Genomic DNA, 13,850 nt, shown 5'->3' on the forward strand with positions numbered 1-13,850 from the left:
GCACCTCTGGAAGATTTACACAAAACAACAAGCAAATAAGGCAGCAAGGTGGAGTTGCTTCTGTCTCGGGGTGCAAGAGATACACCAAAGGCCCCTGGGTATGTCTTCTAGGATCCTTCATATTCATCACCATTCAAGCAAGGAAATGGGCTCCATGCTGTCAAAGCACTCCTCCTTCGACCCTGGAGGCTGTTCTGTGTCACAAGCAGCAGTCAGCTATTCAGCTTTTTCACAGTGTTTACCCCTGATGTCTCAAGGATGGTTGTGGGCTGAGTGCTGTCTGTATTTTAGGCCAACAGGCACTGTACTCGCCAGTACTCTGGGCAGAATATCACATTTCTTACAGATCAACAACTGAACCCATTGAGCAAAATGCAAATAAGCCCCCATTAGATATCACACAATGATTGCATTAATATAATCTAAAAATATGACTTAGGAGATTTTTGCCTGTTATGAAACTCTAGCTTGAGAGAGCCTTTCCCCTCAGGGGTCATCCCATGAGAATTTAGTAAAAAGTGATTCCTCACTCAGCAAGCTGAGGGCTGTGGAAAAGGCACAACTGGTCATTTCTAGCCCATATTTGGGACTGCTTTGTGCTGATAGAGTGCAGGGGAGAGGAGTGACAGGCAGCAGAGTGGGCTGCAGTGGGGATCTCTTAGAAAAGGAGCTCTAAGGGGTGTGAGTGGAGGCAGAACTGCAGCTGTTGCTGTGAGGTTGCAGGCTGCAACTAGTGCTGTGTCAAAAGCTACCTTATTCATGAGGCATTGCACAAGAAGATAAGGCATCCATCAGGATTTGCATTACAGGTCCTTCAGAAGTGTTTTTCCAGCATGTTTAAACTGTCAGACATCACTTAGTCCAACTCTGCGGTCTCAGGGCAGAGCCACAAATACATCTAAACCTTGCCATTTGCAAAGGAGATGCCTCCTTCCCTGGCAAGCTGCAAGCTGTGAGGAGAGCAGAGGCATTGAACCTTGTTTGCATGGATGGGGATTAGTGGAGAGAGGCACTGCCTTCAGTAGAGATTGCACTGAGGGGGAAAAAATGTGAAAAACCTTTGTTGCATAGACATTTGGGGTTTTTTTTGCTTCATAATATTAGTCCTCTTTTCACAGGTCGTGGGGTTGTTATAATAGCAAAACTGCTGCTACTGCAGGTACCAGAGATGGCCCAGACAGCCACTCATCTTCATGGCTTCCATGCTCTGACAGCACAGGAACAGCCCAGCTGAGCTGGTACTAAATGGAGACTTTCAGGATTAAGCTCCTTCATTCTTCAGTAGTAACAAGTGCAGAGCTGACCCCCTGCCAACCCACAGCATTGTCACAAACTCCTGTTTTAACTCAAGGGTGTCAAAAAAGTGTTGGGGACTGTATGCTCATTTCTGAGAAAAGACAGGAATAAAAGGAAGTTTTCCCCTTTGGCATTTATCTCTTCATCACAGGAATCCCTCTCCCTGCATTTTCAAAAACATTGCTGATTTTTGAGGTTGCAGTGCTCAGAACTTCCCTAGGGAATGTAAATGCTGGATGATGGCAGCTCTAGGTAATAAAAACAATGCCTAATAGGCAAACTGGGCAGCCAGCCTCCAGAAAGGAAACACAGACACAGCCTGCAGAACTCCTGCTGCAGGTGTACAGCACCTTCAGATGAGACAGTCTAGAGTAGCAGTTTGCTTATTTCACTCCCTTTTTGTCCTCCTCCTGTCTGTTCCTGATCAGTTATTGCTCACTCTTAATTTCTAGACTTTCTAGTCCAAATGGCTCCAGGTAACTTATGGTGCATAAGCTGTGGCAATCATGAAGGCAGAACATGAGAGCGTATGGTGAACACCTGATGTATATTTTCCTTTCCAGGGGTCACATGAATGCAGGAATACAGGAGCATATGTGCACATCAAGGAAACAAACTGCTATTCATTTCTAGTGAGGTTAAGGTAAAATTTACTCACATTCTGGATTCAGATCAATATTTACAATTCAAGGAGCCTAGTGGCAGAGCATCTGGTTGACGGGTTCTAAACAAAACCAGTTTCAGTGATTACTTTGAAGTACAAACCAGCTGTCATAGGATTAAGAATGCATGGGGAAAAAAATACAATTTCTGATTTTCATCCAGATGTTCCTTACAGTGTTAGAAAATGGTCTTGGTTTTAAGGTGAACAGAGTTTGCCAAAGAAAATAATAGTATTGGTAGGATTGTGCCTAATATAGAATAAGAAGGGGTGGTTAGCCATGAATACCTCTGTGAGGGGCATAGACCTCCTCACAATGCTGGCTCCTGTACCAGCCGCTGCTACAGTGCCTTCCTCATTGACTTCCACATACGCCTTATGGACAACATTTGACAGCACCAGAGACTTTGCAAACGACATTGCAGAAAGGTCAACTTTCGATTCATTGAAGATGTCGGTCATCCCCATCTCTTGTAATACCTCATTGAGGTTAAAGGTGCCTTCAAGCTTGAATCGGGGAAGGTAGACCTCCACCGTTGTCTCAAACATGTTGTCTACAGAGGCCCACAGCATTAAATTTTCATAGGTCATTGTGCTTTCAATCTATAAGATGGGGGGAAAAAGAGATTAAAATAGGTGGGCAGTCTTGAAAAATTTAGATCTCTACCCAGTGTTAATTCAGACAACTAACTTTCATCCCTCGTCCATAACATATACTGCCTTACCTGCTCCAGCCCACTGGCAGATCCATCAGCCACATCACGTGGCAGCAGGATGATCATGCTTAGTGACTTCTGAGCATAAGGGAGTTCTAGGACCTGAGCACCCACCTCCTCAATGTAGCCTAGTTTAAATGTGCCTTTCTGATACATCATCTGCACAGGCTTTTTTCTGTTCTGTTGAAAAGAAAATTATAAAGTCACTTAAGCAATACAGTTCTTACCAACACCAGTACCCAACAGGAGAGGCAAGTTAAGTTCCCAGCATGCCCATACTTTACTCCCAGGGCAGCCAAGCCCTGGACATTGTGCTTCTATGTTATGCTTGCAGCAATGATGGCAGTATCTAAGGTAAATAATGTTAAGATTTACAGAATGCAGATGTACCTGATTCAGGATAAAGTCTCTCTGCACTGTTTTTTGTTCCTCAAACTTGTGTTCCCAGGATGCTTTGAAGTAGATTACATTCACCAGCACCAGTAATGCATGTCCATCAATCACACCAGGAGCAAAGAGTTCCTTGATTTTACCTAAAGGGAAGTTTGAAATACAAAAGTATTTGTTAGTTGTCACTTAGCCTCTGGACTCAAACTCAAATACTAGTCTGTGAACTTAGTTTTGAAAAAACTTAGAAACACAGTTCTTGGTTTATTCAGAGGACAGGAACAATTTAAGTAAACAAATAGTATATTTCTCTGCACTGTTACCAGCCAGAGAGGATGGGGGGACTGGGGGTCACCAAATTAGCCAGCTGTCAGCATCGGTGTCCATACATATGTGCTAGGTGACATTTACCACGGTAAAGGAGACAGCACCATCAATCACATATTTTGGTTTGCACAAGGGCATCTTCCCTTCCTACCAAGCACAACACTTAACTGGCTGTGGAGCTTTTGACTTTCTTCACAGAGGCTGAAGGAGGAGTTGGCAGGTCCACAGGCTTCATATGAGCACCCAGAGCAAGGATGTTCCTAATCCTATCTGAGGTGGCTTCTGAACTTTCAGCTTTCTTACTGGGAGCCAACTGGGATTAACAAATCTTTCCCACACCAGGCAGAGGCCACTCTGCCAGTCCAAGGACATGTTTGGTCAGGAGACAGGCAACAGAGAAACTTCAGAAGCCATCAAATTTGTTTGCCCGTTCTCCAGTAAGTTCTGGGTTTTGTTCAGCCAGAAGATTTAGAAAATTTTCATCCCATTGCTACTGCAGATCTGGCAAAACTAAAGGAAAATGGCAGATATCACGTTTAATCTAATCAGAAAATGCCAGTGCCTCTGCTGTCCTGTTATGGACAAGAGTTTGTTACATGTCACTTTTGATGGTGAGTCTTTGCTGGTGGTCACTTCTCTTATCTTTCTGGGCATTTCTTCACATATAACCAGGTCCTCAGCTGGGCTCTCTCCCCATCACGACCTGTCCTGTCTGTTCCCAGTCTAACCATGAATCTCACTGTTTCCATCCCCTGCTGTTCTGTGTCTGCATTTGTGGCTCTGTGCAGGAGCACTATGTCTGGTGAAGCCCTATAGGTATTACTGTAATTACCATGCCAGCCATAAGGGTGGGAATACAGAAGTATTTGACAAAAAAAACATCTTTAATTCAGAAATAATATATCTGATAACTTACTCTAATATTTCAAGAGTGGATGACAAGACAAACTATATTTAAACAACACAACAGTGAACCTCCAGAAATGCAAACAGGCCTTTGTTTTTCATATCCTGGAATTTCATTTTCTGAAGCAGCGTAACAAGACCATAATAGTATGGCCATGGTTTTGCTTTGTTTTACCTTGAGTCTCACTTTCAACCCAAGCATTAATTTTTCTTCTGGCAGCTTCAACAGCACCATGAAAGTCCACTGTTTGCAGCATTGCTCCATACAGTTCCTTGGTACATGTTAGAAATTGCTGTAAAGCAAAATAAAGATTATGACTTGGTCAAATCTATTAAGCACTTAGTCCCTTTAGAAAGAAATCAATGGTTCATCAGTATTTTAGAAATGGTGAGGAACCCGTTGGCTCCATAAGGCAAAATTTCATTTTGGAAGCATCAATTATCTGAAGTTTATTCAGAAAATCTTTGAATAAGAGATTCTACTGCATAGGCAAAAAAGACAAGTAAGTAAAAAGAAAGCCAGAAGAAAGTGTCTTCTCATGGAGAACTGCATAAGTGGGGTACAGACAAAAAAAAATAAACAGAGAAAATGCAAAGTATGTTGTTTGGTGCTCAAGTATTCAAATAATTCAACAGAAATAATTGACAGAAAAGTAAAGAAGTGACGAGCAAGTTAGCCATACTAAGTTATCTCCAGACCAGTCTTCACTCAGTAAGAAAGGAGCAAGAAGTTGAGCACAGCAGCCCTGTGCATGAACCTGTTCAACATTCCATGCAAAAAGCCCTCTTCAAGCTTACTGCTGCCTCAGCTGTGCCACTTGCAAGCCCAGAAGCACGTAGTTTACAGACAGCTTGTATAGGCCATTTTTTGGCTGTAGGTTCACCTCTGGCTGAATGTAGACACATGCTAAGAGTGAAGAGAACCCCTGCTTTATTTTTGCTCTGATATCCACAAGGTGTTTGGGGTTTGTTTTTAAATAAAAGAACTGAAAGTTGACAATCTAGTCTCTTTCCCACCAGACCCAAGAGATGCAGCTCCAAGAAGCACATTGAGTGCTCCAAAATACACATGAGAGGGGCCACAGCGAGATTCAGTTGCAGGGAAGCTTGAGATCAGGGACAGAACAGATATAGGTAACTTACCTGCCGGATTTCAAATCCTTGTTGTATAAAAAGGTTGTTGGCCAGGGTTAAAACATATCTTTCACCAAGGTTTTGTAGTTGTAAAAGTAGTGCCTGGAATGCCTCATGGTTAAGGTCTCCATCCTTGGTACACTGGGATTATTATAAACACAACAATTTAAATTATTCCTCTGTATAGCTTTGGTTGTTAATTTGCATCTTATTTAGATTACACTATAAAGCTAACTCCTGTTATACTGTCTTTTAAATCCAGCTAGTCCGAGCTTTGTAGCCTGATCCTCCTTCAGATGAAAACACTGAAGGCTTTGGTATTGACTTATTGGAAGACTTGGCCCTTAACACCTTTTATCGGGTGTTTTCTAGAGGATCAGGCAGACTCTCAGCCTGTGATCTTGTCTCCCTCCAGTGGCAAACTCTAGTGCTTTCCCCCTGCTAACCTACCGCGCAGTGAAGGGAGTTCCAGGGCTCCCCACCCGAGGATGCACCTGTGAGAAGGAAGGCTGTCTCTCCAGGCTTTCTTTTAGATCCGTTTCTGAGGCTGCATTCTCTTCATCAAGGCTCATTCCTCCTGCAGCTTTCCTGACATGGAGCACCTGCAGTTGAAGACACCAAATTATGACAATTTTAAGTGGGATAAAAGTATTTTCCTTGTTTAAAAGCTTTACTCTCCTGCCCTGGATAAGTGGTGTAGATTCATAAAAGATGTTTTCTCATCTTCACTCGTCAGCTCAAATGACAGACTTGGAATTGTTTGTATACTCATGTTCAGACTTACATTTCTATACTCACAAAGAAGAACTTGCACTTAACCCCTCAGAATGTTACTCTTCACTACCTCAGAATGTTTATAATTGATTTGTGTTTCATTACTACAGTTACCTTAAATTTCAAACCAAAAATTTGCCCCAAGCATGCAGATAAAAAGAGTTTGAAAACAGCAAAATTGGATTATTACAATCATTCTTAATACTGGCATTAGCTTAGGAAATAAAACCACAGTGCTCTTAATGGAAACCAGTCCTTATCTCTAATGCACAAATATCTCACTGAAAAGTTTCCAGCAGCTTCTCCATTATAATAATACTGAATCATACATTAATTGAGGATACTGACATTGAGCAATCCCCACTTCTTTCCTAAAACAAGCAGTAGTCTCTGTGTATAGGATGGATGTGGCATGGTTATGGTAGACAGGGAGCTGCAGGGATGGCCTCTATATGAGGAGAACAGACTCTGTATGACAATCTGAGCTGCTTCCAGCCAGCTCCATAATGAGTCAAGTCTGTTTTGCCATGACAGCATTTGCCAAGTCCTTATCCTTATCTTCACCCACAAGATTTTTCATCTTATTATCTCTTCCTGTCCTTGTAGATGAAGGGGAGTGGGAGAGTGTCTAGGTGGGCACTGGCAGCCACCAGCCAAGGCCAACCCACCACAGCCTGGAAACCTTGTGAGGAGAGCACATCTACCTTGACTGTGAGTGACTCAGCAGTCAGACGGTGCACATGAAAGTGTTAGAGTATGATGCCTTCAAATATGCCAGTACAGAGCCACCTACTGACAAGAACCTCTGCCTTAGGATTATTGGTGTTTTACCACTCACAGGCTCAAACAGGAAAAGAGAAAAAAGGCTGTAGAAATCAGAACTTCCACTGCAGAGAGTAAAGGTACAGTGATTGGAGGGGTGACCTTCTTCACCTCCTCCTTGCCCACCTGGGCCTCTGTGAGGAGACACATTTTGAGTCTTGAATATCATAAGTGACAAGCGAGCTAATGCTTCCAGCCACGCAGCTGCAAACACTTCATGTTCCTGCAGCTCTCCCCACTGCCCACCCAGACACACTTTGAGGGTTCTCATAACAGCCATGAGAGGAAAGGCCGACCTGTAATTTTGAAACAAAGTCTGATATTCTGAGAGCAGGCTGGGAGAAAGGCAGTGTCCCCCTGTGCTGTACCACCTACTTCCATTTAGTCCTTGTTCCGTGTTCTTGCATGGGGGTGTGATGACACTCACACCAGCATATGGCAAGGATCACAGTGCACCAAGCACAACTGTGAAGGCAGCAGCTCTGCCTGCATTTGTGCAGGTTTCCTATCAGTCCTTTGCACATGTGTCATGCTAGGATGCCCAACATTTCCACTAAGGGAACAGCAAAAAATGTTAGTGTCTTGGAATGGTTTTTTAATACTTACTTTTTCTATCTGAGCAGCAGTGTTGTTTTTAGCACCTAGATGGATCAGGGCCAGGGCAACAGAGATGCTCATTGGAGAGAAGACAATATTTGTGTCCTCTGCATTTCTGTTGAGCTTATTGTAGAGATCAAGGCAAAACTCAGTAACTGGTCTAGAAATGGAGTCCATCATGAAGCAGCTGCTGACTGGGAGCACAAAAGAAGGAAGGAATTTAATGCAGCCTGTCTAGCTAGACCACATTGTGAAACTCCTGTCTGCCCTGAGATTATCCCATAGCTGGCTGCTAAATAATAAAAGTTTTTTAAATTTTGAGAGTTTTAAACAGCTAACCTTGCACACATCTGTCAGTCTATAGTGCACAGCAGGACCAAGGACACAGAGGGTCTGGAAAAGGGACCCATGCTAACAACATATGTAAATTCCTCAGAAAAGAAACTTCTTCTGTCTTATGCCGCATCTTATTTCAGCTCATGGTATTGAATTCAGTCAGCTACGGATTAACATTTTCCTTCTCCAAGCTAGTTTGATTTGTACAGTAGCACCAACTCTTTCCTCTTTTAACAACATATAATTCGTATCAGAGACTTGGTGATGGAAACTATGCCTGGATATAACCATATGTGGTAACCAGAGCTACAATATAAGGGTTTCAAACAACAGGTTTACAAATATAAAATCATTAACAATTAAATTTTTTTATACATGAAAAAGGCTTATTGACAGCTGTGGAGACTGAACTACACATGGAAACATTAACAGTTTTAAATACACTTTTTCACTTATCAGGAGTTTTCAGGACCCACAGAGTCAGGCAGGATACAATTAAAAATTTCGAACAAAGTAATAGCTCAAGAGCCCTGAAAAGAAGTTTGCAAGTTCTTGCTCAATGATATGACAAAATCTTCGTCACTCTTCGTTTTATACTAGAAACATCACAGTCTGATACCTTTCCCTTTGGTCATTTACATTCAATTCACTCTGCTAAGAACAAATTAGGACAAAGTTCATTTTAGTCTTTGCAAGGACGAGGCCATCTGAAAAAACAAGAGGTTAGAAACTCCTTTTCTGAATCTTAGGAGAATTGTAAAGGTGTGTGGATACAAGTGAGAGCACACAAACTTTACACAAACACCCCCAAAAAAACCCAACCCCAAAAAACAACAAAACAAAAAAAAACCCCCAACCAAACCAAACAAAAACCCCACCTTGCTTTCAATATTAAACAAACAATATGTTGAGCAACACATCAGAAAAAATGTATAGAAGAAAAACATACACTCCTGCCTTCTTGCATAGAGATCGGTAGCTGTGGTCTCTATTCCAGAAAGATGGTTTATTGAGGGGAAAATATATGGCCACAGTAGGGAGAGAAGTCCTTCGTGTCTCCCATGGCACAGATCTGGTTGGCTCTGCCTTTCAGTCTGCACTGGGGCCAGCATGAGCCAGGTCCACAGCAAGCTGCCAGAGCTCCTCTCCATGGAAAAACGAGTGAGAGCACAGCCAGGTGGTTATGCCCAGTGCCCCCACGAGGCCATGACACAGCAGGCACTCCCTCTCAGCCCTGGCTGCTGCAGCCTGCAGGGTGAACTTACATGAGGAGCTCCAGTCTGTGTCACCACAGGTTAAGGCTGGGGAAAGGCTTGTGCAAAGCTGAACGTGAGGATCTTTTATCAGCAAGGGCCTTGTACAGCCTGTCCTGGGCGGTCACTGCCTCTTTGAGAGTGGCCTAGAGCCTTCTTCAGAAGTGTTGCCTGGTGCTGGGGACCTCCATCCCCTTCCATTCCCTGTACCCTGCTCTCCCACTGAGGTTCCAGTTCTACCACAGCCACAGCTCCCCCACCCTTTACAGTATTCTTTTTTCAAAGAGCTACTCAAAGGGTCTTGCACTGTTCTCAAGATGCAGAGTGCAGGCTCCCTCTTGCTCAGCCTTGAGCCAGGCACGAACTTTGCATAAGAAGCTGGAACTCAGGTGCCAGAAGTTACCAGGGCATTGGGAGTTGACACAGCTCAGCCAAGATGCAGCATCTGTTCTGTGCAAATCATCTTAGCCCGCAGCAAGTGCCAGACAATGGGAATGAACTCACCCCACAGGAAAGCAGACTGAGCCTAGTACAGATTGCTGCAGAGCCTTGGAAAAGCTGAAAAGTCAAGTTTGTGAATACATGAAGGTGCAATGTGTGGCAAATGTAGACATTTCTTGCTATTTGCCTAGTCAGAAAAGCACAGCAATAATCAATGCCTCATCCTGTTTCTGAATGGTGTTCTGTGGAAAGAACTTGTGATGCTGCAAGAAAAAGTTCATATATGTTTCATATTGAGTTATTTTCTTTACCCTGAAGTCCAGAAGTACTTCACATAAAGATCTAATACAAATCAAAAAAACAGAGGAAAAATACCCAAAATATTTTCTGCACAAACAAATTAAAGATCAGTTTTATCTCATTAATTCTGAAAACAGTTGGTCCAGCTCTGCTACTTGTGTCTTTTTATGAAATATCATCTTCATTTTCCTTTTAGTAGTGCAGTCATCTTACTGCAAGACATCACACTGAATACCCATTTCTCTTTTCTTTCACCTTCATATCCTACTATCCAGAACATTCTGAAAACAAAACTCAATGCATCTTTAGTGCTGAAGTTAGTACTTCCACACCTTTTGAAAGATCTGAAATGGAGCTGTAAAATCAGTCATGGTGAATGTAGGTCATGAGGTGTATTGTAGGTGTGCCCAAACTTCAGAAGGAGTCAAGGAGAAAAAAAGAGTTAATAAATTCACTTAGTGGGAGGGAGGCACCTCCACCTCACCCTGCAGGGAAAGGACTGAGTGCCAAGAGTGGAGGGAGAGCCCAGGATCTGGGAACAGGTTTTAAAAGCAAGTGTCTGGCATACTGAGGTGGCCACTCCTTTTGCAAAAGCAGCAGGATGTCCTCAGGGAGACATCCAAGTGCAAACATTACTGCCAACTCCATGGTTTTGTGAGTGGGAACTACTTAGAGAGCTGCCCTAGAAACCCAAAGGAAGAGAAATGAGGTATGGGCTAGTGGAGGAACATTCTTACTGCAGACTGAAAGGATTTAGTGAACTTTCTTAGTCTAAATTGGGGTGGGCACAAGCATGTGAATGTTTCCACACCATAAAATTTATATAACTGGGTAATAATTCAATCAGAGTTTTGTCACTACTGCAAGGACAGTGGTGTTTGGTGAACACCTACACGATGGACAACAAATGGTAACAAATGGTAACAAATGGTAATGTTACTTTTAAATAATCTTGGGATGACAAGGAGGGACAATGTAAGATCACAAGTGTTCCAGGACAATCCTAGCTGCTGTTCTGCACTAGCCAAAGCATCTGCACTGAGCATTATCAACACTGCAGAGCCACTGATGAAGCAAGATGCTTTGTGTGATGGTTCAGCAGCTTTTAGCATAGTCCAGCAGATGGAAATTACTGGGGCTGCTGTATGCAAGCAAGAAGCCACCCAGGAAAACAGCTTTCTTCAGAAGAAACCACAGCATACCGCAGACCTTTGGAAGATGACAAACTTCTTCCATAACTGTGAGAAATGACAAACACTTCTCTATAACTATTCATAACCTGTTCTCTCTTTATAGTATGTTTTTGGCCAAGGGAAAATGAAATCAAAATAAAAAACTATGAAAGAATAAAACAAACTGTGCTCAAAGCTATCATAATTGTTGAGTGTATAAGATTATATTATTCAGTCAAGAGGAGGAGGCAGTAAATAAAGCAGGGAGACTAAGAGCCTTGGTTTTAAGGTAATTCTGTATTTCATACCAGGTAAATAAGAAGGAACTTGTTTTCCCTGGTGCTACATGTTTCCCTGGTGCTACATGTTTCCCTGGTGCCCACTGCATGTTTTACTTATTAAATATGCTTTCCATTAAGGTACTTTCATACATATTCATTTCTCACATACAAAGAAGACAGAATTGGCAGAAATTATGTGTGTCTATCCAAGAAAAAGACCACATGACAGATAGTGCTGTTTCCTTACATGAAAATTGGTAGAAGTGACTTTCTTATTTTTCATGACCATTCTTACCAAAAGACAATTGCAAGTGTTTCTGTTCTGATTCGGAGTGAAAGGGACAAATAGTACATAAGAAAAATTAAATTTCCTACAACACAAAAATTCTAATCAGTCGTAAGTGGCACAAAACATTTCCAAAGTAACATGCTTTAAATTAAACCCCAATACATTTCAATATGAAGTAGCTTTTCATGCAAAATGGTGCCAAGTTCATTTTCCAAATAACCTAGCCTCTCAGGGTGCTACTTTGATGCCAGAAAGCTTTTTTACTGACTGCTTTTATTAGTTTGCATCAGTCACTCCAGTACCTTTTATACCTCCTTCTCGCTAATTATTTCTGCATGAACAGACAGGGGTGTACATTGGCCTGTTACAGTAGCAGGTTATTTGCTGTGCCTGTGTGCAGCTGCACAGGCTGCTCAGAAAGCTTCTAAACACAGTTGCCAAAGCTAATATGTTGATGCAAAGACTACCATCCCCACTTACAAAACAGAATCTGAATACCACTCCACCCTCCCTGAGTTGTTGTTGAAGAATATAAATGATTTCCCTGGAAGGGGAGATCAAGGTATAAAGCAAATGTCTAAGAACCCAGTCAAAGAATTGCATGCCCTCTCTCTCATCTAGTGGACATTTCAAGGCTTTTTCTTGTGCCATGGAAACCTGAGAAAAGAAGGAAAATTAAACTGTATCTCCCACTCTGTGGATGAGTTTGCCCAGGTGACCAGCACTAGCACTTTATACGAAGCCTGTTTCTACCAGAATAGGTCGAGGTGCTCTGAAAGAGTCTGCCCTTCAGCCTTTCTGGAGATACAGGCAGAAAAGCATCTATTTCCTTGTATAAGACACTGAGCTCATTAGTCCTATGGAAATTAGACTTTAGTGGATGGACAGAGAGATTCTGGGGAAATTTCAGATTCAAATGCCTGTGAAATTCAGAAAAGAATCTTTAGATAGTTTTGGACATGTGCTCCTAAATCCCTCATTCATGTACCAGAGAAGACCAGCTCCCTTTGTGTGAGCCACCTGAATTTTAGCAGTGTGTTTTGCTGCCTGCAGCCTGTCAAAGCATCACCCTCTCTGTCCCATCTGTAAACATGATGCTTACTGTACCAATCTATAGACTACTTTGGATCTGCCAAAAAAATATCACAAGTTATTTTGGAAAAAAAACAACAGCAAAAGAAAACCAACATAGAATTTTTACCTTCTTGCCTGAAGAGGTTAAATGAAGAGCACAACAGCTGAGCTCTGGAGCACGTTCCTGCGACTACAGTATTACAAAAGTCTCCCACTCTCTTGTGGGAAAGTTCAGCCTCTAACCAATTGCTGCTGATAGCAGCATGTTGCAGTTTAATGAAAATGCCATCGACATGAAGTTTCCCCGCAGAAGAGTGTCAAACCTACACCTAGCCATGTGCTATTAGAATTTCTGTCAAGGCTGCCCAACAAGTTTGGCAGGCAATATCTGCTGGCAGCATCTTCTGATTGCAATGCCAAGTCACACTCAGAAAACTGATCATTAACCCTGGAGATCCACAGCTGCTCTGGTGACAGGAGTCCCTTTCAAATTTCATGGGTCTGCCTTGGAAACAGGTGTGTGCAAGGTTCATGCAAAGACTGTTTGGAGCTGAGCTTGCTTGCAGACATAGAGCAAATTAACGGGAAATGCATGAGCTTTGTGTTGCCCACAGCCATCTCTCTCTCTCTCAGGTAAGGAGTCTGCTTTATGTGCGTGGAAGGAGCTTAATTACAGAGGGGAAGAGCTATTTCCTTGAAGTGTAACAGGAATCCCCAGCCAGGAGGTATTCTTTTAAATTGTCAGAGTTAAGAATAAAAGAAGGCCAGAGGTGGTTGATCACATAGTTTAAGTCTCCAGTATAAAGTGAGAAGGAATTGAAGAAATGGGAAGCATGGAGCTGCATCAGCACAGTGTTTGATCTCCCCTAAGCAGCACCACTGAGCTCAGGTGCACCATTGGGTTATGGCAGCTGGTCCCTGAGACCAAAATTAATGTATGTTATGTAATGTAATGTAATGTTAATAATAATTGCAATCCCAAAAATTTTATGTCTTTTCTTTCTCACCTCTTCTTTCCTCCTACAAAGCATAAAACTGGCTATGGAGTCATAGAATCTTTGAGGGAACAAAATGGTCAGCAGGA

At 42.4% G+C, this 13,850-nt stretch overlaps 1 protein-coding gene across 3 annotated transcripts; it reads right to left on the reverse strand.

Moving 5' to 3' along the window:
* Positions 1–1,929: 1,929 nt before the first annotated feature.
* LOC139671110 (serpin B12-like) lies at positions 1,930–13,091 on the reverse strand. 3 transcript variants are annotated; one of them, XM_071553400.1, is made up of 8 exons: positions 12,894–13,091; positions 7,630–7,814; positions 5,922–6,029; positions 5,437–5,568; positions 4,469–4,586; positions 3,064–3,206; positions 2,683–2,853; positions 1,930–2,560 (listed from the first exon to the last, which is right to left on the reverse strand). In XM_071553400.1, the coding sequence occupies exons 2-8, from the start codon at positions 7,798–7,800 to the stop codon at positions 2,156–2,158; spliced, it is 1,248 nt and encodes a 415-aa protein (XP_071409501.1). In that variant the 5' UTR covers positions 7,801–7,814; positions 12,894–13,091; the 3' UTR covers positions 1,930–2,155. The 3 variants fall into 3 exon arrangements, with proteins under 3 accessions (XP_071409501.1, XP_071409500.1, XP_071409502.1); XM_071553399.1 differs by lacking the exon at positions 12,894–13,091 and adding an exon at positions 8,906–9,112; XM_071553401.1 differs by lacking the exon at positions 7,630–7,814.
* Positions 13,092–13,850: the final 759 nt, after the last annotated feature.

Source organism: Pithys albifrons, chromosome 4 (assembly GCF_047495875.1).
Source record: "Pithys albifrons albifrons isolate INPA30051 chromosome 4, PitAlb_v1, whole genome shotgun sequence".
NCBI classification, from domain to species: Eukaryota; Metazoa; Chordata; class Aves; order Passeriformes; family Thamnophilidae; genus Pithys; species Pithys albifrons.